This window comes from Oncorhynchus kisutch, linkage group LG10, assembly GCF_002021735.2.
Source record: "Oncorhynchus kisutch isolate 150728-3 linkage group LG10, Okis_V2, whole genome shotgun sequence".
In the NCBI taxonomy this organism is placed as follows: domain Eukaryota; kingdom Metazoa; phylum Chordata; class Actinopteri; order Salmoniformes; family Salmonidae; genus Oncorhynchus; species Oncorhynchus kisutch.
In genome coordinates, this window is record NC_034183.2 from 37,492,889 (window position 1) to 37,520,008 (window position 27,120).

Sequence of the window (27,120 nt, forward strand, 5' to 3'; positions counted from 1 at the left end):
GTCAGTAGCCTAAGTTAAATGGTTAAGGGGCAAAGCGTAATGGTAGTGCATTGTCAAATTAACCTACATGGCCCCGAGGCCCCCAGACTCGTGTGGTCTAGTGATATTGAGATGGAAAAAAAGGTGGAGGGCAAGCAGTAAGTTAACTTAGTCAGGTATAATATGAGATGAGTAGGGCAGAAGAGTAGCCAATAGCCACCATAAAACCTGCACCTGACTGCGCTGAGCTCAACTTCCTGTCCAACACTACAGCTGTGAAATACACTGTGTGCGTCCTGACACTGCGCTGAGCTCAACTTCCTGTCCAACACTACAGATGTGAAATACACTAGTTGCCTCCCAAATGGCATCTTATCCCGAATGTAGTGCACCACCTTTGACCATGGCCAATAGGGCTCTGATCAAATGTAGTGCACTAGGTAGGGAATAGGGTGCCAGTTGGGACGCATTCTCTCTTCCTGGCTCAAATCTGCTGGCTAAGATGAAAAGAAAAGTAGGACTGTAAGATGAAAACGGGACAGAAATATCAAGGTATTTGAAGTTTAAGGTGCACTAAGTCATCATAACGGGGGTTGGGGTTTTATCAAATAAGCAGGAGCCGGACCCCAAACGCCAAGCTAAGCAGTCCGCATTGAAATGCCACATTTAAGAAGATCTGCCATTTGGTCCATTCATTGTGAGAGGGAAGTGTGTGTGGCCGAGGCCTTGAGACATACATTTAGAAGAAGTCAGGGATTCCTTTGTGTCTTTGCATATTGGGTGTTCGCTGCTGGTGCAGTTCTTACCGATTTAAGCAAAAATGGACATCAGCACGCGGGAGATCCACATAGCGAGTGGGAGATTATTTGAGCAGGGTGGGCACAAGCACAAGCTTTGGGCGAAGTTAACCCTCTTCTTTCCAAAGTCTACTCCTTGGTCTGTGTGTGTGTGTGTGTGTGTATGTGTGTGGGGGGGGGGTTATCAGAGAGTTTTTGTGGCCATCTTAAATGCTGGTCTTAAGGAATCAGTTTCAATTTCTAGAGGGACACACATACACACTTTATGAAGCCAATAGAAGGTCAACAGAAAGAGGCAACATGTTAAATGGAGATTTGACAGAAAACCCTACATACCTGCCTACATGTTGTTAGGCGTTTGCCAAAGCTTACATTGAGTCAGTGAAAAAGTCAGTTTACTTTATCCAATACTTGCACATCTTGAATCTATGAGACATGAAGATAATGTAGGGAAAGAGGTAATGACAGAAGGAAAGAAAATAGTTGGACGAGTGAGGAGAGAGAGCTAATGAATCATTTCTCACAAAGAAACTGTGATCTTTATTAATGGAATAGCCACTCTGTTTATAATAAGTTTGTATTTTTTTATGCTACTGCGGAGAACACACACACACACACACCTCTCCTATCCCTTTTCTTGTGCGCTTTTACAAAACATTCAAATATTGATCTTAATTAGGCTTTGCCGAGCTCAGCAGCCTGTGTTGAGGGTTTGAGACAAGCAGCAGCAGACACCTGTCTAAGGCACTTACATCTTCAGCAAGAGGGAGTAGGGAAACAAGAAGGGAGGATGGAAGAGTGATAGCTCCCGGTCTTCGACAGTGGCGTAGCGCAAAATGGCCCGCAAGCCCCCCTCTCAAACCTTTTTGTTGCCATGGGCCACAGAAAAAAAAGGTGTAGTTTAATAGCTAATCTCATGCTATTTTTAAGCAATAAGGCACGAGGTGTGTTATATGGCCAATATACCATGGCTGTTCTTATGCACGATGCAATGCAGAGTGCCTGGATACTTCCCTTAGCCTTGTTATATTGGCTACATACCCCCCCAGGTGCCTTATTGATCATATAAACTGGTTACCAACGTAATTAGAACAGTAACATTTGATCAAATACGTTCCGTAATACCTCTGGTCTGATACACCGTGGCTTCCAGCCAAATCAGCATTCAGGTCTCGAACCACACAGTTTATTACACATTTTGCCATGAGGCCGAGAGAAAATGTTCCTGTTTTAGAGCTCAAGAATTCTTGAAAGACCGGACAATCGAAACTTTTTTTCCCCCCCAGATATTTGTCTTAATCTATATGCTTGATAGACCAAAGTATCAGCTATCACACAAAACCCCCCAAAATGTCTTCATAAAATGCAACTAGTTGGATTTATGTAAACTCCTTCAGTCACCATAAAAGGCATTTCATTTGTACAATTATTGTCCAACAAGTGTTTAAAAACCTTGATTGTTTAATTCTAACTTTAGATTTTTAAATGTGTAGTAGAAATATATATATATATATGAATATTTTATAGCACTATTATATGCTCCAGAGCTAATTCCATTAGCATTTTGGTATGTTTTTCTAGATTTAGAACATAAAACAACATTTATAAAGCAAACATTATCCCTTAGATCTTGCACAGCAAATACTTAAATTGTTGAGCAATTGTATGTATGAAATATGAACATGTATGCTCACACTACTCTGGATAAGAGCGCCTGGAAATGACCAAAATGTAAATGTAAAAATATGTTGCACAAATATTGACAAGCCTCTGACGGAGTTGACAACAGATACTTAAAACAAACATATTTTTGCCTCTAAAAATGAGTTAAATACAAACATTTGTAAAATATGGAAAATTATTAATTTGAAAAATCCCATTAAAAAAAGAACCACTCTAATCAGATCTTTCAGCACTCTGATGGAATTGAGTTGACAAACATATATTTTGAATAATAGTGAAGACATCAAAGTAGCCACCCTTTGCCTTGATGACAGCTTTGCACACGCTTGGCATTCTCTCAACCAGCTTAATGAGGAATGCTTTTCCAACCATCTTGAATGAGTTTCCGCATATGCTGAGCACTTGTTGGCTGCTTTTCCTTCACTCTGTGGTCCAACTCATCCCAAACCATCTCAATTGGGTTGAGGTCGGGTGATTGTGGAGGCCAGGTCATCTGATGCAGCACTCCATCACTCCCCAAGGTCAAATAGCCCTTACAAAGCCTGGAGGTGTATTTTGGGTCATTGTCCTGTTGAAAAACAAATGATAGTCACACTAAGCCCAAACCAGATGGGATGGTGTATCACTGCAGAATGCTGTGGTAGCCATGCTGGGTAAGTGTGTCTTGAATTCTAAATAAATCACTGACAGTGTCACCAGCAAAACACCCCCACACCATCACACCTGATTTTCTATGCTTCACGGTGGGAACCACACAATGCGGAGATCATCCGTTCACCTACTCTGCGTCTCACAGACACGGCGGTTGGAACCAAAAATATCAAATTTGGACTCATCAGACCAAAGGACAGATTTCCACCGGTCTAATGTCCATTGCTCATGTTTCTTGGCCCAAGCAAGTCTCTTCTTCTTATTGGTGTCCTTTAGTAGTGGTTTCTTTGCACCAATTTGACCATGATGATGTTGAGATGTGTCTGTTACTTGAATTTCTGAGGCTGGTAACTCTAATGAACTTATCCTCTTCAGAAGAGGTAACTCTGGGTATTCACTTCCTGTGGCGGACTTCATGAGAGCCAATTTCATCATAGAGCTTGATAGTTTTTGTGACTGCACTTGAAGAAACTTTTACAGTTCTTTACATTTTCCGCATTGACTATCTAAAGATAATTATGGACTGGCGTTTCTCTTTGGTTATTTGAGGTGTTCTTGCCATAATATGGACTTGGTCTTTTACAAAATAGGGATATCTTCTGTATATCACCCCCCCTAACTGATTGGCTCAAACCCACTAAGAAGGAAAAAAAAAAATCCACAAATTAACTTGTAACAAGGCACACCTGTTAATTGAAGTGCATTCCAAGTGACTACCTCATGAAGCTGGTTGAGAGAATGCCAAGAGTGTGCAAAGCTGTCATCAAGGCAAAGGGTGGCTACTTTTGAAGAATTTTAAATATAACAAATATTTTGATTTGTTTAAACTTTACAGACCATGAGGACATGAATAAAGGGTCCTTATGGTATAGTTGACCTTGCTCATTCCTGATTCATTTAGGACTTTAGACCAAATCTCAGGACACATCTTTTAGAAATCAAACCCTCGTGGGGTTCGGGGTGTGTGCTCCTGTTCTTTAAAAAATATTTGATTTGTCATAAAAATAAATAAAAAATCCACACCAGATGCACACAAACAACGACGACATCTTATCTGCACAGACCCTCACGCTCCCATCCCTAGTGCCTGCATTATTGATTGCCACATGGCCTTAAATTGTACCAATTTGCTCTTCCGGTCCACCAAATGCTACTGTACAATTTTAGCAACCAGGAAATCGCGGAGCGATTTCTGCATATTGCATCTTTAAGACATGACCACATTGTAGTGTAGAATTTGTGAATTTTGTCTTGTGTTACAATCATGTCGAGCTCTCTCTCTCTCTCTCCACTGTCAATAGATCACATAGAGAATCAGGTGGATCAGTCACATGCACTCACGGGCACATTGATTGTTACAGTGGGCAGAACTGGTGTGCACTTTCTGCATAAAGGTATATTGAACAAAAAAAGGCAGTGAAAGAAAGGGTAGTCGTTGTTTCCTAATCATCCAATCCTGTCCTCATTCCAGCTTGGTCGCTCAAGATCCACTGGGAAATTCGACATCTGTCCAGGTAAGCAGGACGTCGGGAGATTATTACAAAACCGGCCACTAGGGGAAAGGGCGAGTGCTATAACCACCAAGTAGACTTACAGTTTTCTACAGCGTGTGGACGGGGATGCTGGATGGTTGTAAGCCATAAGCTCCGGCTCCGGGGGTCGTGAGCTCCGGCTTCGAGGGTCGCGAGCTCAATCCCAGTTCTAGGCACTGTTTTTTGTTTTAACCCTATCACAAACCTCAAACCTTACTTTGAAGAGTTCATATTCTGTTAACAACATCATTTGGTTATGAGTTGACTAGTCATATACTCGCATTTGTGACCAAAGCATATATTTGGAGAAAAAACACTTTAAAAAAAATCCACCTCAAACTTCTATCTCAAACAGACCATTTAAAAAATGCTTGCAATTTCCTCATAGAACATGTCATCTCACTGAGGAGGATGAGCTGGCCAATCAGCGGTCTACTTGCGTAATACCGGTATAAATCCACACCATTCCAACTCAGAAAAGCAGTTTTTTAGCATACTTAATAAAAACTAATTGGAAGGAAAAACATTTATATTGTAAGCATATTTAATAGAAATCTGGAAACACTGGGCAGTTACTTTAACCGTTCAGAGGCGACCACACACACTCATCTGACTCATCTGTAATATAGATTGTTTTGCTTGAACCCTATCCCAAACCTTAATCATTCGGAATGAATGACCTTTGAAATGTGACGTTTGTGGACAAACGGATTCTGCAGTGAGAGCTTGTTGCACATTCATCCTGTAAGATACATAGTAAATATTGCTGTATAGTGTTTTTCTTTTGGGGGGGGAGTCACTTCTTGCATTGTGGGGCAGTTATACATAAGGTGATGGGTCAGGTCATAGGTTACATTTCAATTATTAAGCCAATCTCAATATTACTTGGATTTAAAGGGAATAGTGCTGAGACTGGTGTTTCTCCATGTTCACACCACTGATGCATTGTGGTTTACACCAATCAAATGCCTTTTATGCTTGTAAGAATAACCAAGTTAGCTACCTAGCCGTTTTTCCCCGGTTTAGCTAGTGATAGTGATGCACAAGCTAGACCTATTGGAAACATCTCCTAACATCATTTGCCCACCAGATTCAGGAGTTTGAACCCCCCAAAAGTTTGAAAACCACATTGAAACCTCCATTAGATTTCTACCCAAAGTTTAGGAAGAAAACTAACTGAACATAATTCAAAATGGTTTTTATTGAATTTTTGTTTGTTTTGGAGTCAAATATAATAGTTTCAGTATAGTTTTAGTTTTGTAAATGATTTTATTTCAGTTTATTAAATAGTTTTTTCATAATTCGTTTTCGTATTTGTTTCAGTTTTAGTTTAGCTACTACAATAACCTTGGTCTACATTGTGTGTGTGAGCTCCTTAGCGTGTATTAATGCTCTGTGTTGCCGTGGTAAGCTCTGCTGTGTGAACATGCTCCCCAGGGCGACGCAACAGTAATTTGTCACTGTGACGACGCCTCGGTTAAATAGCGTATTAATGGTCTAAATATCAGGAGCTGTACACATATATACACACACACACACACACACACACACAAAGGGGCGTAGTAATAGTTTTATTATCAGGGACTGCTCTGGGCTCGGTAGGCAGGTAATGGATGGATTACACATCCCAACATCCTCTCTGTGCCACCCTCCATCTCCCTACACACTAATTATATGACACAAAGAGATGGCGTGAGAGAGACCGAGCACGATCTAGGAGAAGAGACCGATCTTGGAGAGGGATGGAAGATGAGAGAATGTAGGAGGGAGAGAGGTTGGTGGGTAATAGTTATTTTATCAGAAGGGTGCCCTTTTCTCAGAATACATGGGTCTTAGAGCAGACAATCAGAGGCTAGCACCCCCCCCCCCCCCACCACCACCACTACCCCCGACCCAAGAGCAAAACAAAGTCCAACAAAAGGCATGTACAGTAATAACATACATTTTTATTAGAAATTCATCAAGCTCCAATTTACAAAAAAAACTAAACATGTTCAAATATCAATTCAATCTGCATTACAAACATCATTGCTGTATGAAATGTATGAGTCCATAAAGCAAACTTTTAGCTACATTAAAGACCCTGAGTATGGTTGAGAGCAGATACAGATATGGGACTGAGAAACATCAGAGCTTCCGTAAGCATTCAATACATACGTCTCTGTAGTATTTTCAAAGCTCATTTGGTGTTCAGGCAGTATCCATTCTAGTTCCTGTAGTTCTAGAGTCGAGGCTTGATCTGCAGTATTCTCTCTATGGAAGACAGACAGACAGGCACAACAGAAACAGATTGAGATTAAAGAGACCAACAAAACTAACATGTCAGACAGCAGAGAGATCGCTCTACAACCACAGGGGTGCACAAAATCACAGACTGTGTGTGCGTGTGTGACGGTGTGCCTGAGGATGTGAATGGGTGAAACGCAGGGCTCTCTGTCCTATTGAAAGACTGAGTGATGGCATCTCCGCTGATGAGCAAACTGGGAACTGAATGAATGGGAGAACAGGGGTATGTGTGCATGCGTGTGCGCACTCCGGCAGTGATGCATAGCTATTGGGTTAATTTATGTAAAGTGGAGAGCAGGGCTGTGGCGGTCATGAAATGTTGTCAGCCGGTTATTGCCATGCAAAAGACTGCCGGTAATTAACCGTTAATTAACATAAAGTGTAGCATCTCCAGGCCTCCACACATACAAGCTGCTGATGTGTGCCTTTGGAATCTACATTTAAAAAACGTGTAATAAATCAATTCAATATACACAATCACAATAAATCCATAATTTATTTGAGTCAGTTCTAAAGAAAAATGTTATGAAGAAAATGAAAAACAGAATATGAGTTGGCCTACTGTATGTTATCTGTGCATATGCGCCTGCCATAAGCAGTTGGCTTGTTGAGTTAGCTGACAATATACAGTATGCCTAAGTCCCATGCCATTATTTTATATTATATGATTTTATAGTAAGAAGAATATCATTGAACCGAGGTGAATAAAATAGAAAGGATATTCTTACCAATCTGGAGCAAGTGCGCATATGAAATGGCTATGTTGAGCATGAAAGTGATCATTTGAAACAGGTCTTCTACACAAGATTTAGAGTGATTTGGCAGCTTTAGTAGTGAATGATACGAACCTTAGAATATCTTAGAAATCAAAACATATACAGTGCATTCGGAAAGTATTCAGACCCCTTGACTTTTTCCACTTTGTTACGTTACAGGCGTATTCTCAAACGGATATTTAAAAAAAAATTCTCCTCCACACACAAAACCCCATCATGACAAAGTGAAAACAGGTTTTCAGATTTTTTTGTGTGCAAATGTATTGAAAATAAAAAACTGAAATACCTTATTTACATAAGTATTCAGACTCTTTGCTACGAGACTTGAAAATGAGATTAGGTGCATCCTGTTTCCATTGATCATCCTTGTGACGTTTCTACAACTTGGGTGATGTCCACATGTGGTAAATTCAATTGATTGGACATGATTTGGAAAGGTACACACCAGTTAATATAAGGTCCCACAGTTGACAGTGAATGTCAGAGAAAAAACTAAGCCATAAGGTCGAAGGAATCGTCCATAGAGCTCCGAGACAGGATTTCTTCGAGGCAGAGATCTGTGGAAGGGTACCAAAACATTTCTGCAGCATTGAAGGTCCCCAAGAACAGTGGCCTCCATCATTCTTAAATAGAAGAATTTTGGAACCACCAAGACTCTTCCAAGAGCTGGCCGCCCAGCCAAACTGAGAAATCGGGGGAGAAGGGCCTTGGTCAGGGAAGTCCCCAAGAACACGATGGTCACTCTGACAGAGCTCCAGAGTTCCTCTCTGGAGATGGGATAACCGTCCAGAAGGACAACCATCTCTACAGCACTCTACCAATCAGACCTTTATGGTAGAGTGGCCAGACGGAAGCCACTCCTCAGTAAAAGGCACTTGACAGCCCACTTGGAGTTAGCCAAAAGGCACCTAAAGGACTCTCAGACCATGAGAAACAAGATTCTCTGGTCTGAGGAAACTAAGATTTAACTCTTTGGCCTGAATGCCAAGCGTCACATGTGGAGGAAACGGTGAAGCATGGTTGTGGCAGCATCATGCTGTTGGGATGTTTTTCAGCGGCAGGGACTGGGAGACTAGTTAGGATCGAGGGAAAGTTGAACAGAGCAAATTACGGCAATTCTTGATTCAAACCTGCTCTAGAGCGCTCAGGACCTCAGCCTGGGGCAGAGGTTCACCTTCCACCTTTCTCATAAATTAGATTTTTAAAAAAAACTGTTTTAGCTTTGTCATTTTGGGTTATTGTGTGTAGATTGATGAGGGGAAAAAATATATAATCAACTTTAGAATAACGTAACAAAATGTGGAAAAAGTCAAGAGGTCCGAATGCACGGTATGGGCTGCATGATGTGACTATAGGCTAATTGATGATTTGAGAAAGTCAGAAAAAAAGCTTGCGCTTTGTTCCTCGCCTCAGGCTGCACAGCCGTCCTCCCATCAAGGGATCATATTTTTACCCATCAGACTTTCTCAATTTAATCTCGTCTTTACAAATATGTGAAATTAGTTTTGATTCAGTGGCCCATTACCAAATGGGCAGGAACAGGGGCATGGGCAAAAAATGTAATTAATGTGTACGCAGTCAAACAGCAAATGGAGGCCTCACTCTTTCCCGCTAGTTCGTTGATCAATGATGCCGGATACACAACTTCAGTTTGATAGCGGAGTTGTGCTTAATATGAGCAGCTGAGAAATCAATAGAAGAAACACTTATTTCACTCCACACATCAACCACTGTTTGAGGAGCATGCTCTCGCTGCACGGCAGGTGATATCCCGCCCACACTCTGTATGCCATGGGCTCTTCAACCCTATTCCTGCATCTACTCAGTGCTTAACTTGGGAAACTAAGTGATATCTGTTCGGGAACATCGATAGTAACATGTTTTCGCGTTATGAAAATATAAAAAGAATCCCTATTACTAGGCTATTCAAAATCAAATACAAATTCACTGTAAGCTGCCCTGCACAATCAATGAACCGGCAGCATCGCCTCGGGCTGGCTATACAGTACGTTCCCTCCCAGACTCGTGGATAGAACTTTTGGACCGTAGCATAAGGTAACCAGTCCATCCAGTATACATACTAATACAGTCCACGCTCAAAAGCAAATTACCCAAATTTGTTTAATTTTGGAGTATAGGCTAAACCAATTATGTACCAAAGACATCTTAAATCAGTTTTGCTTTATGTTTTTCTGCAATGTGTAATATGGGGTAGGCTATATATTGTATAACAGCAAAATCCATTTTAATTACTTATTTTTTTCTCTCCCAGACTTGGGCTCATAAGCCTATGCATCAGCTCTAAAATGCACATGGGTGTTTTGAATGAATCATCACCTTTAGAAAGCGCTGTCCGTTTCACTGTGTTGAAACCTCCACAACAACCATGTTTTACACTCAGGTTCAAACTGCTTTGTAACTTCTTTCTTCAAATTGATCATCAAAGTAAGGTGAGTTTTAAAAGCATGATACTGTTTTGATGATAAGTGTTTGATGTGACTTTTCCATTGATGTCAGAGTGGTTAGAGGGACAATAGAGCCCTGAGTACCAGTCCATTAGGACCTGATGGCCGTTAGCGAATCGGATACTACCAATGCATGTCCAGAGTGCATGAAAGGAGATTCCCGTGACTCAATGGTCACATGGAAATTTACTATGGTCATGACTGCTGGTGTGGCAGTAATACGGTCACTGCAACAGCCCCAGTGGAGAGGAACTTGTTTGGATTCTTTCCACCCTTAACAAGCCACAGGGGTGTGGAGAGTGTGTGTGTGTGAGGTTGTGTGTGTGTTGAGGGATAAACCAGCGCTCATTAGTAACACTTAACTGCACTGGACACAGAGTTGAAGGTGGTCTGTGTGTGTATGTGTGTATAACTGACCACTTGCTGTGTCTCAGGAGGATTGTGTGTTTGTGTGCCTAAGTGTGTGTGTTTGTGTGTACAGTGCATTCGGAAAGTGTTCAGACCCCATCACTTTTTCCACATTTTGTTACGTTACAGCCAGTGGTGGAAACAGTACTCAATTGTCATACTTGAGTAAAAGTAAAGATACCTTAATAGAAAACTCAAGTAAAAGTCACCCAGTAAAATGAAAAAATATAAATAGTACAGTACAGATAGCCCAAAAACAACTTAAGTAGTACTTTAATGTAGTTTTACACCACTGGTTATAGCCTTATTCTAAAATTGATTAAATAGTCTCCCCCCCATCAATCTACACAAAATACCCCATAATGACAAAGCAAAAACAGTATAAACTGGAATATCAGACTCTATTCTCAGTACTTTGTTGAAGCACCTTAGGCAGCGATTACAGCCTTGAGTCTTCTTGGCAGTAGGACAAAAAATAAATATTGGTCGACCGAAAGTCGTCTGACCTTTCGACCAATCTATTGGTCAACATTTTTAAACGTGTATTTTTCCATATGTAGATACACCCTATGTTTGAATAAAATCAACTATATGCATTGAGTCTGTCTGATGCTTAAAGTTTACGGTTTGATGAAATAAGACAAATGCCTCAAGAGGGCGGACAGTTATGGTTTTCATATGCACATTTTGGTGAAACAGATTAATTGAATTTATAACAACATCTTCATATGTCAAAATCATTGTCATGTAGTTGATCCAAATCCAAATGAAAGCGCAATCTGGAGAGAGAAATGCATCTGAGCGCATGGTCAATCTGTCGTCTGCGTTGGCCAGGCAGCATTTACGTTGATATGGCCTCAGCATGCTTCGCGGAGCTGTTGTCAAGGTGAGTTTGTGTTCATACAAGATGTTAACCCCACCTACCGTCAGCCAATCATGTCAATGCGGACCTTTAGAGAGCCTTCCGCATTGTTAAAGAAATGTGGGAGGCGCATGGCGATGCGGTACGGAGCTCGATTTGGCCTCTGCGTGCCTCTGGAGGCGCCGCAATTGCGTCACACCGTCATGCAGTCTAAGACAACATTTTTGGATGAAGGATTAGTGCAAACTTTTGACTGGTACTGTATATTTTTGTTACTCAAACAATCTCGGTAGACCAACAACCTAACCACCAAACAATAGACCAGTCGACTAATTGGGGTCAGCCCTACTTGGTACACCTGTAGTTGTGGAGTTTCTCCCATTCTTCTCTGCAGATCCTTCCAAGCTCTGTCAGGTTGGATGGGGAGCGTCGCTGCACAGAACTTCAGGTCTCTCCAGAGATGTTCTATCGGATTCAAGTCTGAGCTCTGGTTGGGCCACTCAAGGACATTCAGAGACTTGTCCTGAAGCCACTCCTGCGTTGTCTTGGCTGTGTGCTTCGGGTTGTTGTCCTGTTGGAAGGTGAACCTTACCCAGTCTGTAGCAGGTTTTCATCAAGGATCTATCTGTACTTTGCTCCGTTCATCTTTCCCTCGATCCTAACGACTCCAATCAAGTTGTGGAAACATCTCAAGGATGATCAATGGAAACAGGATGCACCTGAGCTCAATTTCGAGTCACATAGCAAAGGGTCTGAATACTTATGTAAATAAGGTATTTACGTTTTTCATTTGTAATCCATTTGCAAACATTTCAAAAAAACTGTTCCCGCTTAGTCATTATGGGGCATTGTGTGTAGATTGATGAGGGAAAAAATGTATTTAATACGTTACAGCCTTACTCTAAAATGTAACAAAATGTTGAAAAAGTCAAGGGGTCTGAATACTTTCCGAATGCACTGTATATGGTCTGCCTCGTTGTTCCTCTTTGTCTGTATATACTGAGTTTTTGCTGTGACTGGTAGCTGCTCTGTACCCTGCTAACACTGTACCCATACATTAAAATAGCCTTCCGTGCCCATGGGAGACTGCCACTGGGCACCACAGCAGCTATAGACTGAGCTCTGACTGCTGTGTTCCCGGAAGGGAGCCCTGGTTCCATATAATCCCTGGCTCTACACACTCACACGTATACACCCCAGTCAGCATGTGCTACAGCAGCTAACCCAGACAGGAATAACCAATGATGCAGGCAAGACCCTCTGCAGGATTTAAAGACATACTAAAGCTGGGATAAAGGGAGGTTAAAGGAGGAGAATAGAGAGAAGAGAAGAAAGAGGGGGACACAGGGGAGAGAGAGAGGGGGGGGGGGGCAGATAGATGGAGAGAGACTGAGTTCCATAGTCCATGTAAAGGGAGAAAGATACATCGAGATGAAGGAAAAGAGGGATTCCATGTGTGTGAGGTATATATATGCGTGTCATGGTAGCTAGCAGTAAGGGAGTGGCATGCAGGATGTCCAGATGACACAGGGGCAGCTAAAGGTGAAAGGTTATAGTTGTTTCCTGGAGAAGAGAGACTAAATATGAACCGAAACAGACATGGCGAGAGGGATGATGACAGAGTGAGGGAGAGAGGGATGACAGATGGAGAGAAAGTGAGAGAAAGGTTCTGGTGTAATTTACAGTCGACGTCTTCCTGGTATTTACTTAGAATGGTGTAATGGTAATAACATAGTAGTGTATTAACACTTTCTTTTGGAGTTATTGAATCATGTACTGGCACCGCAAGGTACTATTTAGTATTAGGTAGAAACAGATTTTGTTGATTTCTTTCAAGCAAAATGTCGACATTGTTAAAATGTACCGTTACTGAAAGATCATATGAGAAGGAGGGCAATAGAAAGAGAATTGAAGTGGTAAGTTAATTTGTGGTGTCTGTCTGTTTCTTCACGACTGGACAGTGAGAGTAAATGTGTGTGTTGGTGTGTGATTGAGGGTTCCTCTATGTCAGGGAGGGGCAGAGGCAGGTGGACATAGAAGAGAGAGTAGGGCGACGGGGGGAATGAGAGAGGGTGACGGGGGAGGGAGGCCCTCTTCTAATCCTCTATCTGTCAGTCTGTCAACAGAGAGCCCAGCTGTGCCTCCCTCTTGCCCCAAACCTAAATATTATTACCTCTCTCCCACTAAGCACTATTACACTTCCAGCTAAGTATTATCATACTCAAATATGACCTTCTACTGCAACCAGTATCAACCTCCTAAAAGTACTTATGTACCTCAATATCAGGGCGTTCCCAAACCTTATTTCCTCATCCACTAATATTTACCCCATGGCAATGGTGCCCTCAGGGGTCCATGCTTAGTCCCCTCCTGTACTCCCTGTTTGCGCACGACTCCAACATCATTATTAAGTTTGCTGACGACACAACGGTGGTAGGCCTGATCACCGACGAAGCTGGTGTGGTTTCCCTCAACGTTAGCAAGACAAAGCAACTGATCCCGAACTACAGGAAATGGAGGGCCGCCCCCATGCACATTGATGGGGCTGTGGTGGAGCGGGTTGAGCGCTTCAAGTGTCCACATTACTAAGGAATTAACATGCTCCACACACACCAAAAGCCGTGAAGAAGGCACGACGACGCCTCTTACCGCTCAGGAGGCTAAAAAGATTTGACATGGGCCTTCAGATCCTCAAAGTTATACGGCAGCACCATCGAGAGCATATACTGGCTGCATCACTGCTTGGTATGGCAACTGCTACAGAGGGTAATGCGTATGGCCTAGTACAACACTGGGACTGAGCTCCCTGCCATCCAGGACCTCTATACCATGTGGTATCAGAGGAAGTCACTAAACATTTTCATTTCTCTGCTACTGCATGGCAAGTGGTACCGATACACCAAGTCTGAAACCAACAGGACCCTAAACAGCTCTACCCCCTGAGCCATAAGACTACTAAACAGTTAACCAAATAGCTAACCGGACTATCTGCATTGACTATTTTGCACTAAATATTTGGACTCAACACACACACTGCTGCTACTGCTTATCATCTAAGTAAACATTTCACTGTTAGTCTACACCTGTTGTTTATGAAGCATGTGACAAATAATTTGAATGGATCTTGATTTGATTTTTTTTATTTTTTATTTATCCATTCACCATCTTTCCTCGATTAGCAGTGGGACATCTGAGCTATGTTTTAAAAACATGGGGCAGTTGGAAGAATGACAGTGCTCACAATGATTACCACAATTTTCCAATGCGCTGTTTGATGAGCCCACCCCTCCAGGTCATAGGAGTCAACATGGCGACCATAGAGGCAGTTTCCTGACCTCTGTAAGACACAACTCAGAACTAGACTAACTTTCCTGGTCACTGTATGACCTCTCACCTGTGACCTCTGCCCCGTCGGCAGGGGGCGTGTCCGGGGCGTCTGTGTCTTCGGGGGAGCTAGAGAGGGAGATGAACGACGGGAGCTTGGTCTTGTGAGGACCCGAGGAAGAAGACGAGGGTGTCCCTGGATCTGCCTGAGCAGAACCCTCTGCCGCCTGGTTATCAGGTAGGACCACTGACAGGCTAGGCCTGAAGAGAGGAGAGGGGGAAGTGGAAAAGGGGGAGATTAGAAAACATTGTTGACATGTAATATAATCTGTGCACATCTGGCAATATAAATTAATGTCCGTTTTTACAGTGTTGTTTTATGGTTGTTGCCTATGCATTTTCCAAAATGTCTGTTTTCAATTTGTAATGTAATCTATTTGCTCTGTTTTATTAAATGTTTTTATATATAAATTCTATCTAATTCATTTCACTTTGTCATTTAATTATTCTGACAGAGGGCCTGTTCTTGACCTCTTGGTGCGGGCCTTCTTGGCCGGGGCAGCAGAGGGGCCTGTGTTGGGGTTAGGAGCGGTGCGTTTGGCCCTCTGACGGTGCTGGAGCTTACACTGGGCCCCTCGAGGACAGGAGCCACTACTGGAGAAGTCTTGACACACCAGGGTGTGCTTCTTCTTACACTGGAGGAGAGGACAGACCAATACCACTTATTATATGAAACACACAGGAGGTTAACATAACCCAAGAAGACAGTTTGAGACTGCTCTGTTAGTTACACGTTGTTTACTTCCTAATATTGAGTTAAACCCCCCTTTGCCCTCAGAAAAACCTCAATTCCTTGGGGCATGGACTCTACAAGGTGTTAAAAGCGTTCCACGGGGATGCTGGCCCATGTTGACTCCAATACTTCCCACAGCTGTGTGAAGTTGGCTGGATGTCTTTTGGGTGGTGGACCATTCTTGAAACCCAGCAGCGTTGCAGTTCTTGACACACTCAAACCGATGTGCCTGGTACTTACCACCATACCCGTTCAAAGGCACTTAAATATTTTGTCTTGCCCATTGACCCTCTGAATTACACAGATGTACAATCAATGTTTCAATTGTCTCAAGGCTTAAAAATCCTTCTCTGACCGTCTCCTCCCCTTCATCAACACTGATTGAAGTGGATTTAAAAGGTGACATCAATAAGCTTTCACCTGGATTCACCTGGTGAGTCTGTCATGTTCCTAATGTTTTGAACGTGGTCATCTTAAGAGCACTGCGTGTGCCTGAGTGAGTATACAGATGAAGGTCTGGTGAGAGTGTATGTGACAGTGAGAGTGTATGTGACAGTGAGAGTGTATGTGACAGTGAGAGTGTATGTGACAGTGAGAGTGTATGTGACAGTGAGAGTGTGTGTGACAGTGTAATATGGGCGTAAATTGGTAACTTCATTCTGAGGGAGATTCGATCCCTCCCACCTGTCAGAAAAGCTAATTATACTCACTATGGGGTGCGAGCCGTGTTTGTGTGCATCTGGTGTGTGGGGGGGCAGCCTGGAGCAGGTTGGTCCAGAAATAGAGTGAGGGTGGGGGTAAGGGGTGTGCGTGTGTGTTAGGGGTGGGGGTCTGCAGATTGAGTTTCCAGGAACAGTTTGGACTCTAGTTCACCCCATGGTCCCCTCAGCCATGAACCAGTCTGGGTACCCCTCTCCTCTCCCCGAAGAGGCCCCTCTCTCTCTCCGCTATACCCCCAACCCCTCACTATAGCCAGTACCACTAACTCCCAAACTCAGACCCCCTGCCCTTCTCACACCCATGTTCCTGCACCCTAGGGGTCAGATTAGTGTAGGTCTTAGACTTATCTCGCTTTTCTGAGGCGGCAAACCAAAACACTCAAAGTCACACCGTAATGCTATATGTTTTCATGCCCTAACGTAAACATCGTCCGGACTACAGGAAAAGGAGCACCGAGCACGTCCCCATTCTCATCGACGGGGCTGTAGTGGAGCAGGTTGAGGGCTTCAAATTCCTTGGTGTCCACATCAACAACAAATTAGATTGGTCCAAACACACCAAGACAGTCGTGAAGAGGGCACGACAAAGCCTATTCCCCCTCAGGAAACTAAAAAGATTTGGCATGGGTCCTGAGATCCTCAAAAGGTTCTACAGCTGCAACATCAAGAGCATGACTGGTTGCATCACTGCCTGGTACGGCAATTGCTCGCCCTCCGACCGCAACATACTTCAGAGGGTAGTGCGTACGGCCCTGTACATCACTGGGGCAAAGCTGCCTGCCATCCAGGACCTCTACACCAGGCAGAGTCAGAGTAAGGCCCTAAAAATTGTCAAAGACCCCAGCCACCCCAGTCATAGACTGTTCTCTCTACTACCGCATGGCAAGCGGTACCGGAGTGCCAAGTCTAGGACAAAAAGGCTTCTCAGGTTTTTACCCCCAAGCCATAAGACTCCTGAACACCCGGACTATTTGCATTGTGTGTCTCGTCTTCCTTCACACCCGGTTCCAATTACATGTGGTGTATTTAACCCTCTGTTTCCCCTCATGTCCTTGTCGGAGATTGTTTGATTGTATGTGATGTGCTATTTAGAGTTGGTGTGCGACAGGTTTTTTGTACCCACTTTAGTTTTTTTGTACATTTTGGTTTTTTGGAGTTTTGTCAGCATTTATTAAACGACTCCGTTTATACCAAGTTCGTTCTCCTGCGCCTGACTTCCCTGCCACCAACACGCACCCTTTACACCAGCGTAAGGAGAGGGAAAACTGAGCCAACTGCCAGCAGTCAAATACATTCTCATTTTCATAAAACACTGAAAAGAGGGAAAAGAGAGCGAGAGCCAAGAAACGGAAGATAAAAAAAAAAAAAGTGAAAGCGGACAGAACATCTTCATTCCACACCAAGTTAATCATTTTCCACTTGATTTAAGAAATGCTGGGACGTCTCAGGTCTATTAGAAGAGCTCTCTCTCTCCACTGCGTTCCAAACCAGGACGAGTCAGCACATTTACCATTACAGGGATGGAAGGAGGGAGGGGTAGAAGACAGGGGCAAAGAGGGAGGGAGGTAGAGGAGAGGGAAACGGAAAGGGGGGGTGGATCGGGGTTCAAAGGAGAGGAAGGGAAGTTGAAAGAGTGGCGGAGATGGAGAAACAAGAGAAAGGTGGGCGATCAAGGGAATGAGAGAAGGCGAAAGGGACCAAAAGGGTCCAAATTGGATAAAACGAGAGAGACAGGCGCTACAGAGTAGAAAAGGGGGAGAAGGTAGTGACGGGGGACAGATAGAAAAGAGAGAGGGAGGGAGGGATAGTGAGCGCGAGACAAAGCGAAAGATGGAACGAGAAAAGAGGATGGAGATGGAAGCAGGGTTAACTCCTGAGCTGCTGGAGTGTCTGCCTGCCTGCCCCATAGTGCCATCCTCAGCACTTCCTCCATCTGTAATTACTGCCTGCTATCCCTCCCACAGCCACCAGCTAGCAAGCACAAACGCGAGCACACACACACACACCAGACCTAAGCACTTCAGCTAATAGAATAAATATGAATGCCCTTTGGTTTTATATATCCTCATTTCTCTGTGCTATATATAAATGAGGCCTGACAGTGTGAAAAAGCATGTGCTACACAGACACTCATAAACAACAACTGAGAGGATTATATGAGGGAGGGAATAGATGAACAGATATAGGATTGGTAGGGACAGAGACAGGCGGAAAGAGAGGACAGGAGGGGTACTAGCAGTGAATGTGGAAACAGAGAGTGTATGGGAACTCTATATTTTTTGGGGGTGTCTGTGTGGCCGTGCACCGTTACCCTCTGGTCCTCAAATGTGTCACTCAGACACTAGAGTTATGTCACTATTGACAAGCCCTCACTCTCAACAGCTGTCCCCTCCTTACCCAGCGCTGTTTTGGAGGACAGTTCATATGTTTGTGTGAAGAGTCTGTCCACGAGGTTGTGTCCAGTGGTGTAGTGGTGCCTGGAGAAGTGGGTATACACTCATTTTGCCAAACATTTCCCAAACGGTCCACGAAGGAAAGGTTCCCTTTGTGAAAAATGATTTGAGAAACAGCGACATATACTCCGAATGACCTAAAATGACACATCCCATTTTGGTCTTTCAAAGTCAGGCCAAACCAAGCTGCACTGTGCAAGTAGTCTAATAGTAGGCCTACTATTGAAACATATAAATGAGTCTGTCAACTGAGTCAGAAATTCACAGGTTTGTTTTTTCTTTTCAGGATTTCGCTCTCAAAGTCACACTTTAAAAAAATAGAAAACAACCAAATTGGATGTTCTAAGTACACAACAATGCTTAAACCACACAAGGATGCTTGAGTGTAGTTACCCTTTAATATATGTGTTTGGTTAGTGGTGTTTCTGTAGCACATGAGATGGAGTTTTCCATCTCGGTCCATGAAATCGCTCGCATGTGCGGTGTGTATTTTAGAACTGTGTTTTCCTGCAAATTGCATTTTGGAACATTCTAGGCCAACTGCCGTGTGCACATTTCTGTGCTGAAAATGTGAAAAGATAGATTATGGTGTAAACCTACCACTACACTGCATTCTGGGGATTAATACATGCGTTTATACAACGGATGGGTCTAATCCTGAATGTTGATTGATTAAAAGCGCACTGCAGCCGGTATCTATTCCACAAATTACCAACGATTAAATCTATGACATTAAAATGCCCTCTCACTCTGTTCAATCTGACTGCGCAATCCACTGTCTCATCAGCCCAGGCAGGGAAGTTATAAACTTGATCTCTACTATAAAAAGCATCTAGGCATTATCTCACATTTTTGGAATAACATTTTAGTTTTCTCACAGCGGAGATTTGTATAAACCACACAGTCTGTCTCTCTGACATTTGCAACAATGTTTCAATATTCAAATTCGATCTCCAACTGTCCCATAGTAATGAACGTGTAGGGATCAGGAGAAATGTCAATTGAAAAAAGGTATTTTCAGCTTCAGTTTGAAGTTTTTGTGTTAGCTATGTTGTTGGCTAGCTCCTCTGAACAACAGTGTCATAACAAGAGAGCACATTTTCTACGCCAGGCGAAATCGTGCCTCATTAGCTCATTGTTATGGATATATCCAAATAAATGTGACCTGAAAACAGCTTAAACAAATGCAGCTGCTGTTGTTATTCTGTCTGCACTGATTGACGCGACTGTAAGTTAACCGTAGTTGGCTAGCTAGCAAGCAAGGGATAAGGAACATTTAGAACGAACGACTGGGTCGTGTCCATTTATACAGAACAAAAAGACTGAACGACTGGGTCCCGTCTCTGGCAACCGAACCAATAGAACGAACGACCATCCGGCTTGGGTAGCAGACAGAGATGGCCGCCTCGCTTCGCGTTCCTAGGAAACTATGCAGTTTTTTGTTTTTTTACATGATATTTCTTACATTAGTACCCCAGGTCATCTTAGGTTTCATTACATACAGTCGAGAAGAACTATTGAATATAAGATCAGCGTCAACTCACCATCAGTACGACCAAGAATATGTTTTTCGCGACGCGGATCCTGTGTTCTGCCTTACAAACAGGACAACGGAGTGGATCCTATGCAGCGACCCAAAAAAACTACTCCGAAAGAGAGGGAAACGAGGCGGTCTTCTGGTCAGACTCCGGAGACGGGCACACCGTGCACCACTCCCTAGCATTCTTCTTGCCAATATCCAGTCTCTTGACAACAAGGTTGATGAAATCCGAGCAAGGGTAGCATTCCAGAGGGACATCAGAGACTGTAACGTTCTTTGCTTCACGGAAACATGGCTCACCGGAGAGACGCTATCCGAAGCGGTGCAGCCAACGGGTTTCTCCATGCATCGCGCCAACAGAAACAAACATCTTTCTGGTAAGAAGAGGGGCGGGGGCGTATGCCTTATGGCCAACGTGACATGGTGTGATGAAAGAAACATACAGGAACTCAAATCCTTCTGTTCACCTGATTTAGAATTCCTCACAATCAAATGTAGACCGCATTATCTACCAAGAGAATTCTCTTCAATTATAATCACAGTCGTATATATCCCCCCCCAAGCAGACACATCGATGGCTCTGAACGAACTTTATTTAACTCTCTGCAAACTGGAAACGATTTATCCGGAGGCTGCATTCATTGTAGCTGGGGATTTTAACAAGGCTAATCTGAAAACAAGACTCCCTAAATTTTATCAGCATATCGATTGCGCAACCAGGGGTGGAAAGACCTTGGATCATTGTTACTCTAACTTCCGCGACGCATATAAGGACATGCCACGCCCCCCTTTCGGAAAAGCTGACCACGACTCCATTTTGTTGATCCCTGCCTACAGACAGAAACTAAAACAAGAGGCTCCCACGCTGAGGTCTGTCCAACGCTGGTCCGACCAAGCTGACTCCACACTTGGACTGGGAGATGTTTCGTATTGCGTCAGATAACAACATTGACGAATACGCTGATTCGGTGTGCGAGTTCATTAGAACGTGCGTTGAAGATGTCGTTCCCATAGCAACGATTAAAACATTCCCTAACCAGAAACCGTGGATTGATGGCAGCATTCGTGTGAAACTGAAAGCGCGGAACACTGCTTTTAATCAGGGCAAGGTGTCTGGTAACATGACCGAATACAAACAGTGCAGCTATTCCCTCCGCAAGGCTATCAAACAAGCTAAGCGCCAGTACAGAGACAAAGTAGAATCTCAATTCAACGGCTCAGACACAAGAGGCATGTGGCAGGGTCTACAGTCAATCACGGACTACAGGAAGAAATCCAGCCCAGTCACGGACCAGGATGTCTTGCTCCCAGGCAGACTAAATTACTTTTTTGCCCGCTTTGAGGACAATACAGTGCCACTGACACGGCCTGCAACGAAAACATGCGGTCTCCCCTTCACTGCAGCCGAGGTGAGTAAGACATTTAAACGTGTTAACCCTCGCAAGGCTGCAGGCCCAGACGGCATCCCCAGCCGCGCCCTCAGAGCATGCGCAGACCAGCTGGCCGGTGTGTTTACGGACATATTCAATCAATCCCTCTACCAGTCTGCTTTTCCCACATGCTTCAAGAGGGCCACCATTGTTCCTGTTCCCAAGAAAGCTAAGGTAACTGAGCTAAACGACTACCGCCCTGTTGCACTCACTTCCGTCATCATGAAGTGCTTTGAGAGACTAGTCAAGGCCCATATCACCTCCACCCTACCTGACACCCTAGACCCACTCCAATTTGCTTACCACCCAAATAGGTCCACAGACAATGCAATCTCAACCACACTGCACACTGCCCTAACCCATCTGGACAAGAGGAATACCTATGTGAGAATGCTGTTCATCGACTACAGCTCGGCATTCAACACCATAGTACCCTCCAAGCTCGTCATCAAGCTCGAGACCCTGGGTCTCGACCCCGCCCTGTGCAACTGGGTACTGGACTTCCTGACGGGCCGCCCCCAGGTGGTGAGGGTAGGCAACAACATCTCCTCCCCGCTGATCCTCAACACTAGGTCCCCACAAGGGTGCGTTCTGAGCTCTCTCCTGTACTCCCTGTTCACCCACGACTGCGTGGCCACGCACGCCTCCAACTCAATCATCAAGTTTGCGGACGACACAACAGTGGTAGGCTTGATTACCAACAACGACGACACGGCCTACAGGGAGGAGGTGAGGGCCCTCGGAGTGTGGTGTCAGGAAAATAACCTCACACTCAACGTCAACAAAACTAAGGAGATTATTGTGGACTTCAGGAAACAGCAGAGGGAACACCCCCCTATCCACATCGATGGAACAGTAGTGGAGAGGGTAGCACGTTTTAAGTTCCTCGGCATACACATCACAGACAAACTGAATTGGTCCACTCACACAGACAGCATCGTGAAGAAGGCACAGCAGCGCCTCTTCAACCTCAGGAGGCTGAAGAAATTCGGCTTGTCACCAAAAGCACTCACAAACTTCTACAGATGCACAATCGAGAGCATCCTGGCGGGCTGTATCACCGCCTGGTATGGCAACTGCACCGCCCTCAACCGTAAGGCTCTCCAGAGGGTAGTGAGGTCTGCACAACGCATCACCGGGGGCAAACTACCTGCCCTCCAGGACACCTACACCACCCGATGCTACAGGAAGGCCATAAAGATCATCAAGGACATCATCAACCACCCGAGCCACTGCCTGTTCACCCCGCTGTCATCCAGAAGGCGAGGTCAGTACAGGTGCATCAAAGCTGGGACCGAGAGACTGAAAAACAGCTTCTATCTCAAGGCCATCAGACTGTTAAACAGCCACCACTAACATTGAGTGGCTGCTGCCAACACACTGTCAATGACACTGACTCAACTCCAGCCACTTTAATAATGGGAATTGATGGGAAATGATGTAAATATATCACTAGCCACTTTAAACAATGCTACCTTATATAATGTTACTTACCCTACATTATTCATCTCATATTATTCATCTCATCTCGTAAGTTGGTGGTTGAAGATATCCCTCTAGTGGTGTGGGGGCTGTGCTTTGGCAAAGTGGGTGGGGTTATATCCTTCCTGTTTGGCCCTGTCCGGGGGTGTCCTCGGATGGGGCCACAGTGTCTCCTGACCCCTCCTGTCTCAGCCTCCAGTATTTATGCTGCAGTAGTTTATGTGTCGGGGGGCTGGGGTCAGTTTGTTATATCTGGAGTACTTCTCCTGTCCTATTCGGTGTCCTGTGTGAATCTAAGTGTGCGTTCTCTAATTCTCTCCTTCTCTCTTTCTTTCTCTCTCTCGGAGGACCTGAGCCCTAGGACCATGCCCCAGGACTACCTGACATGATGACTCCTTGCTGTCCCCAGTCCACCTGGCCATGCTGCTGTTCCAGTTTCAACTGACCTGAGCCCTAGGACCATGCCCCAGGACTACCTGACATGATGACTCCTTGCTGTCCCCAGTCTACCTGGCCATGCTGCTGCTCCAGTTTCAACTTCCACCTGACTGTGCTGCTGCTCTAGTTTCAACTGTTCTGCCTTATTATTATTCGACCATGCTGGTCATTTATGAACATTGAACATCTTGACCATGTTCTGTTATAATCTCCACCCGGCACAGCCAGAAGAGGACTGGCCACCCCACATAGCCTGGTTCCTCTCTAGGTTTCTTCCTAGGTATTGGCCTTTCTAGGGAGTTTTTCCTAGCCACCGTGCTTCTCCACCTGCATTGCTTGCTGTTTGGGGTTTTAGGCTGGGTTTCTGTACAGCACTTTGAGATATCAGCTGATGTACGAAGGGCTATATAAATAAATTTGATTTGATTTGATTTGATATGCATACGTATATACTGTACTCTATATCATCGACTGCATCCTTATGTAATACATGTATCACTAGCCACTTTAACTATGCCACTTTGTTTACATACTCATCTCATATGTTATACTGTACTCGATATCATCTACTGTATCTTGCCTATGCTGCTCTGTACCATCACTCATTCATATATCCTTATGTACATATTCTTTATCCCCTTACACTGTGTATAAGACAGTAGTTTTTTGGAATTGTTAGTTAGATTACTTGTTCGTTATTACTGCATTGTCGGAACTAGAAGCACAAGCATTTCGCTACACTCGCATTAACATCTGCTAACCATGTGTATGTGACAAATAAAATTTGATTTGATTTGATTACAGTACAGTGCCTTGTGAAAGTATTCGGCCCCCTTGAACTTTGCGACCTTTTGCCACATTTCAGGCTTCAAACATAAAGATGTAAAACTGTATTTTTTTTGTGAAGAATCAACAACAAGTGGGACACAATCATGAAGTGGAACGACATTTATTGGATATTTCAAACTTTTTTAACAAATCAAAAACTTAAAAATTGGGCGTGCAAAATTATTCAGCCCCTTTACTTTCAGTGCAGCAAACTCTCTCCAGAAGTTCAGTGAGGATCTCTGAATGATCCAATGTTGACCTAAATGACTAATGATGATAAATACAATCCACCTGTGTGTAATCAAGTCTCCGTATAAATGCACCTGCACTGTGATAGTCTCAGAGGTCCGTTAAAAGCGCAGAGAGCATCATGAAGAACAAGGAACACACCAGGCAGGTCCGAGATACTGTTGTGAAGAAGTTTAATGCCGGATTTGGATACAAAAAGATTTCCCAAGCTTTAAACATCCCAAGGAGCACTGTGCAAGCGATAATATTGAAATGGAAGGAGTATCAGACCACTGCAAATCTACCAAGACCTGGCCGTACCTCTAAACTTTCAGCTCATACAAGGAGAAGACTGATCAGAGATGCAGCCAAGAGGCCCATGATCACTCTGGATGAACTGCAGAGATCTACAGCTGAGGTGGGAGACTCTGTCCATAGGACAACAATCAGTCTTATATTGCACAAATCTGGACTTTATGGAAGAGTGGCAAGAAGAAAACCATTTCTTAAAGATATCCATAAAAAGTGTTGTTTAAAGTTTGCCACAAGCCACCTGGGAGACACACCAAACATGTGGAAGAAGGTGCTCTGGTCAGATGAAACCAAAATTGAACTTTTTGGCAACAATGCAAAATGTTATGTTTGGCGTAAAAGCAACACAGCTCATCACCCTGAACACACCATCCCCACTGTCAAACATGGTGGTGGCAGCATCATGGTTTGGGCCTGCTTTTCTTCAGCAGGGACAGGGAAGATGGTTAAAATTGATGGGAAGATGGATGGAGCCAAATACAGGACCATTCTGGAAGAAAACCTGATGGAGTCTGCAAAAGACCTGAGACTGGGACGGAGATTTGTCTTCCAACAAGACAATGATCCAAAACATAAAGCAAAATCTACAATGGAATGGTTCAAAAAGAAACATATCCAGGTGTTAGAAAGGGCAAGTCAAAGTCCAGACCTGAATCCAATCGAGAATCTGTGGAAAGAACTGAAAACTGCTGTTCACAAATGCTCTCCATCCAACCTCACTGAGCTCGTGCTGTTTTGCAAGGAGGAATGGGAAAAAATTTCAGTCTCTCGATGTGCAAAACTGATAGAGACATACCCCAAGCGACTTACAGCTGTAATCGCAGCAAAAGGTGGCGCTACAAAGTATTAACTTAAGGGGGCTGAATCATTTTGCACGCCCAATTTTTCAGTTTTTGATTTGTTAAAAAAGTTTGAAATATCCAATAAATGTCGTTCCACTTCATGATTGTGTCCCACTTGTTGTTGATTCTTCACAAAAAAAAACAGTTTTATATCTTTATGTTTGAAGCCTGAAATGTGGCAAAAGGTCGCAAAGTTCAAGGGGGCCGAATACTTTCGCAAGGCACTGTAGATTTGTTTCGGGACTGTATCTTGTGGAAGGATGAAATAATATGAATAAATGAATCAAAAATACGTTTTTAATGAAAATATGTCAATCGTTATTTGAATATGTTGGTAACCCGTTGTGTAAAAGTAATAATGCCCCTCGAAGGGCCTTCGTCTCGGGCCAAACAACACAGGTGCCAATCTATCCTCCAAACACCGGCTTCTCTGGCATCTATCACTTAAATACGCAATGCCCACCGAGTGGGTCAACGGCGTATACCCTCCACCACACCACTGGGTATATCTACCTTCTCTACCATAGGTCATCAGATCATGATAAAGAGAGAATGTCTGTGCCTGTCCCCATGCCTGTGTGACTGACTGTGAGAGAGAGCGAGAGAGCAAGAGCGAGAGAGCGCGAGAGAGAGAGAGATGTATGTGAGTGCTTGTGTACATACATGTATTGTGGGACTGACTGACTGATTGTGTGTGTATTCTTAAGAGTGTGTCATACCTTCTCTCCCTGAGGGCAGTATCCCCTGATGAAGTCCTGGCACAAAGCAGCCTTGCGGGACACATAGACATGGCTGTAGGGACAGCTACTGTTGTTACATATACCCTTCAGGAAGTACGAACACACAGGCATCTAGAGAGAGAGAGAGAAGTTGTTGTTACCGATCTCTGCTTGGCAATATCTCCATACAAATGTCACACCAATAAAGCATTTTCAATGCAATTGAACATTTAATTGAGAGAGGGAACGAGAGAGGCAAGACAGAAAGAGAAAGAAAGTTCATTCACAGCATACTAGAGAAAACACAGTCAGATGTAGCGTTAAAGTCAACAAGCCAATCCACCATTCAAATAGGTCCCGCCTTTACAATCTGTCACTGCCTCTGCTGTTAAATGGCCTTAATTGCAGTTGACAGAGAAAGAGAGAGAGTGTGTGTGTGTGCGTGTGACAGCCTGCATGCAGGTGTGAAATGTCCTCTTGTGTGTGAGTAAGGTACGCTGTGTGAGAGTGGTGCAGGCCAGTCTAAATATACACCATGTAGAGAGAGGTGTGAGACAGAGCAAGGGAAAAGGA

At 43.9% G+C, this 27,120-nt stretch overlaps 1 protein-coding gene across 2 annotated transcripts in view; it reads right to left on the reverse strand.

The window, feature by feature from the left end:
* Positions 1-6,199: 6,199 nt before the first annotated feature.
* LOC109898105 (zinc finger CCCH domain-containing protein 3) overlaps positions 6,200-27,120 on the reverse strand; it is an 85,101-nt gene continuing 64,180 nt past the window's right edge. For both annotated transcript variants that reach the window (XM_020492906.2, XM_020492905.2), the window contains exons 9-12: positions 26,548-26,679; positions 15,295-15,458; positions 14,834-15,024; positions 6,200-6,895 (exon numbers count right to left, since the gene is read on the reverse strand). In XM_020492906.2, coding sequence (XP_020348495.1) covers positions 6,864-6,895; positions 14,834-15,024; positions 15,295-15,458; positions 26,548-26,679 — 519 coding nt within the window. In that variant the 3' untranslated portion in view covers positions 6,200-6,863. The remainder of the gene's footprint in view (positions 6,896-14,833; positions 15,025-15,294; positions 15,459-26,547; positions 26,680-27,120) is intronic.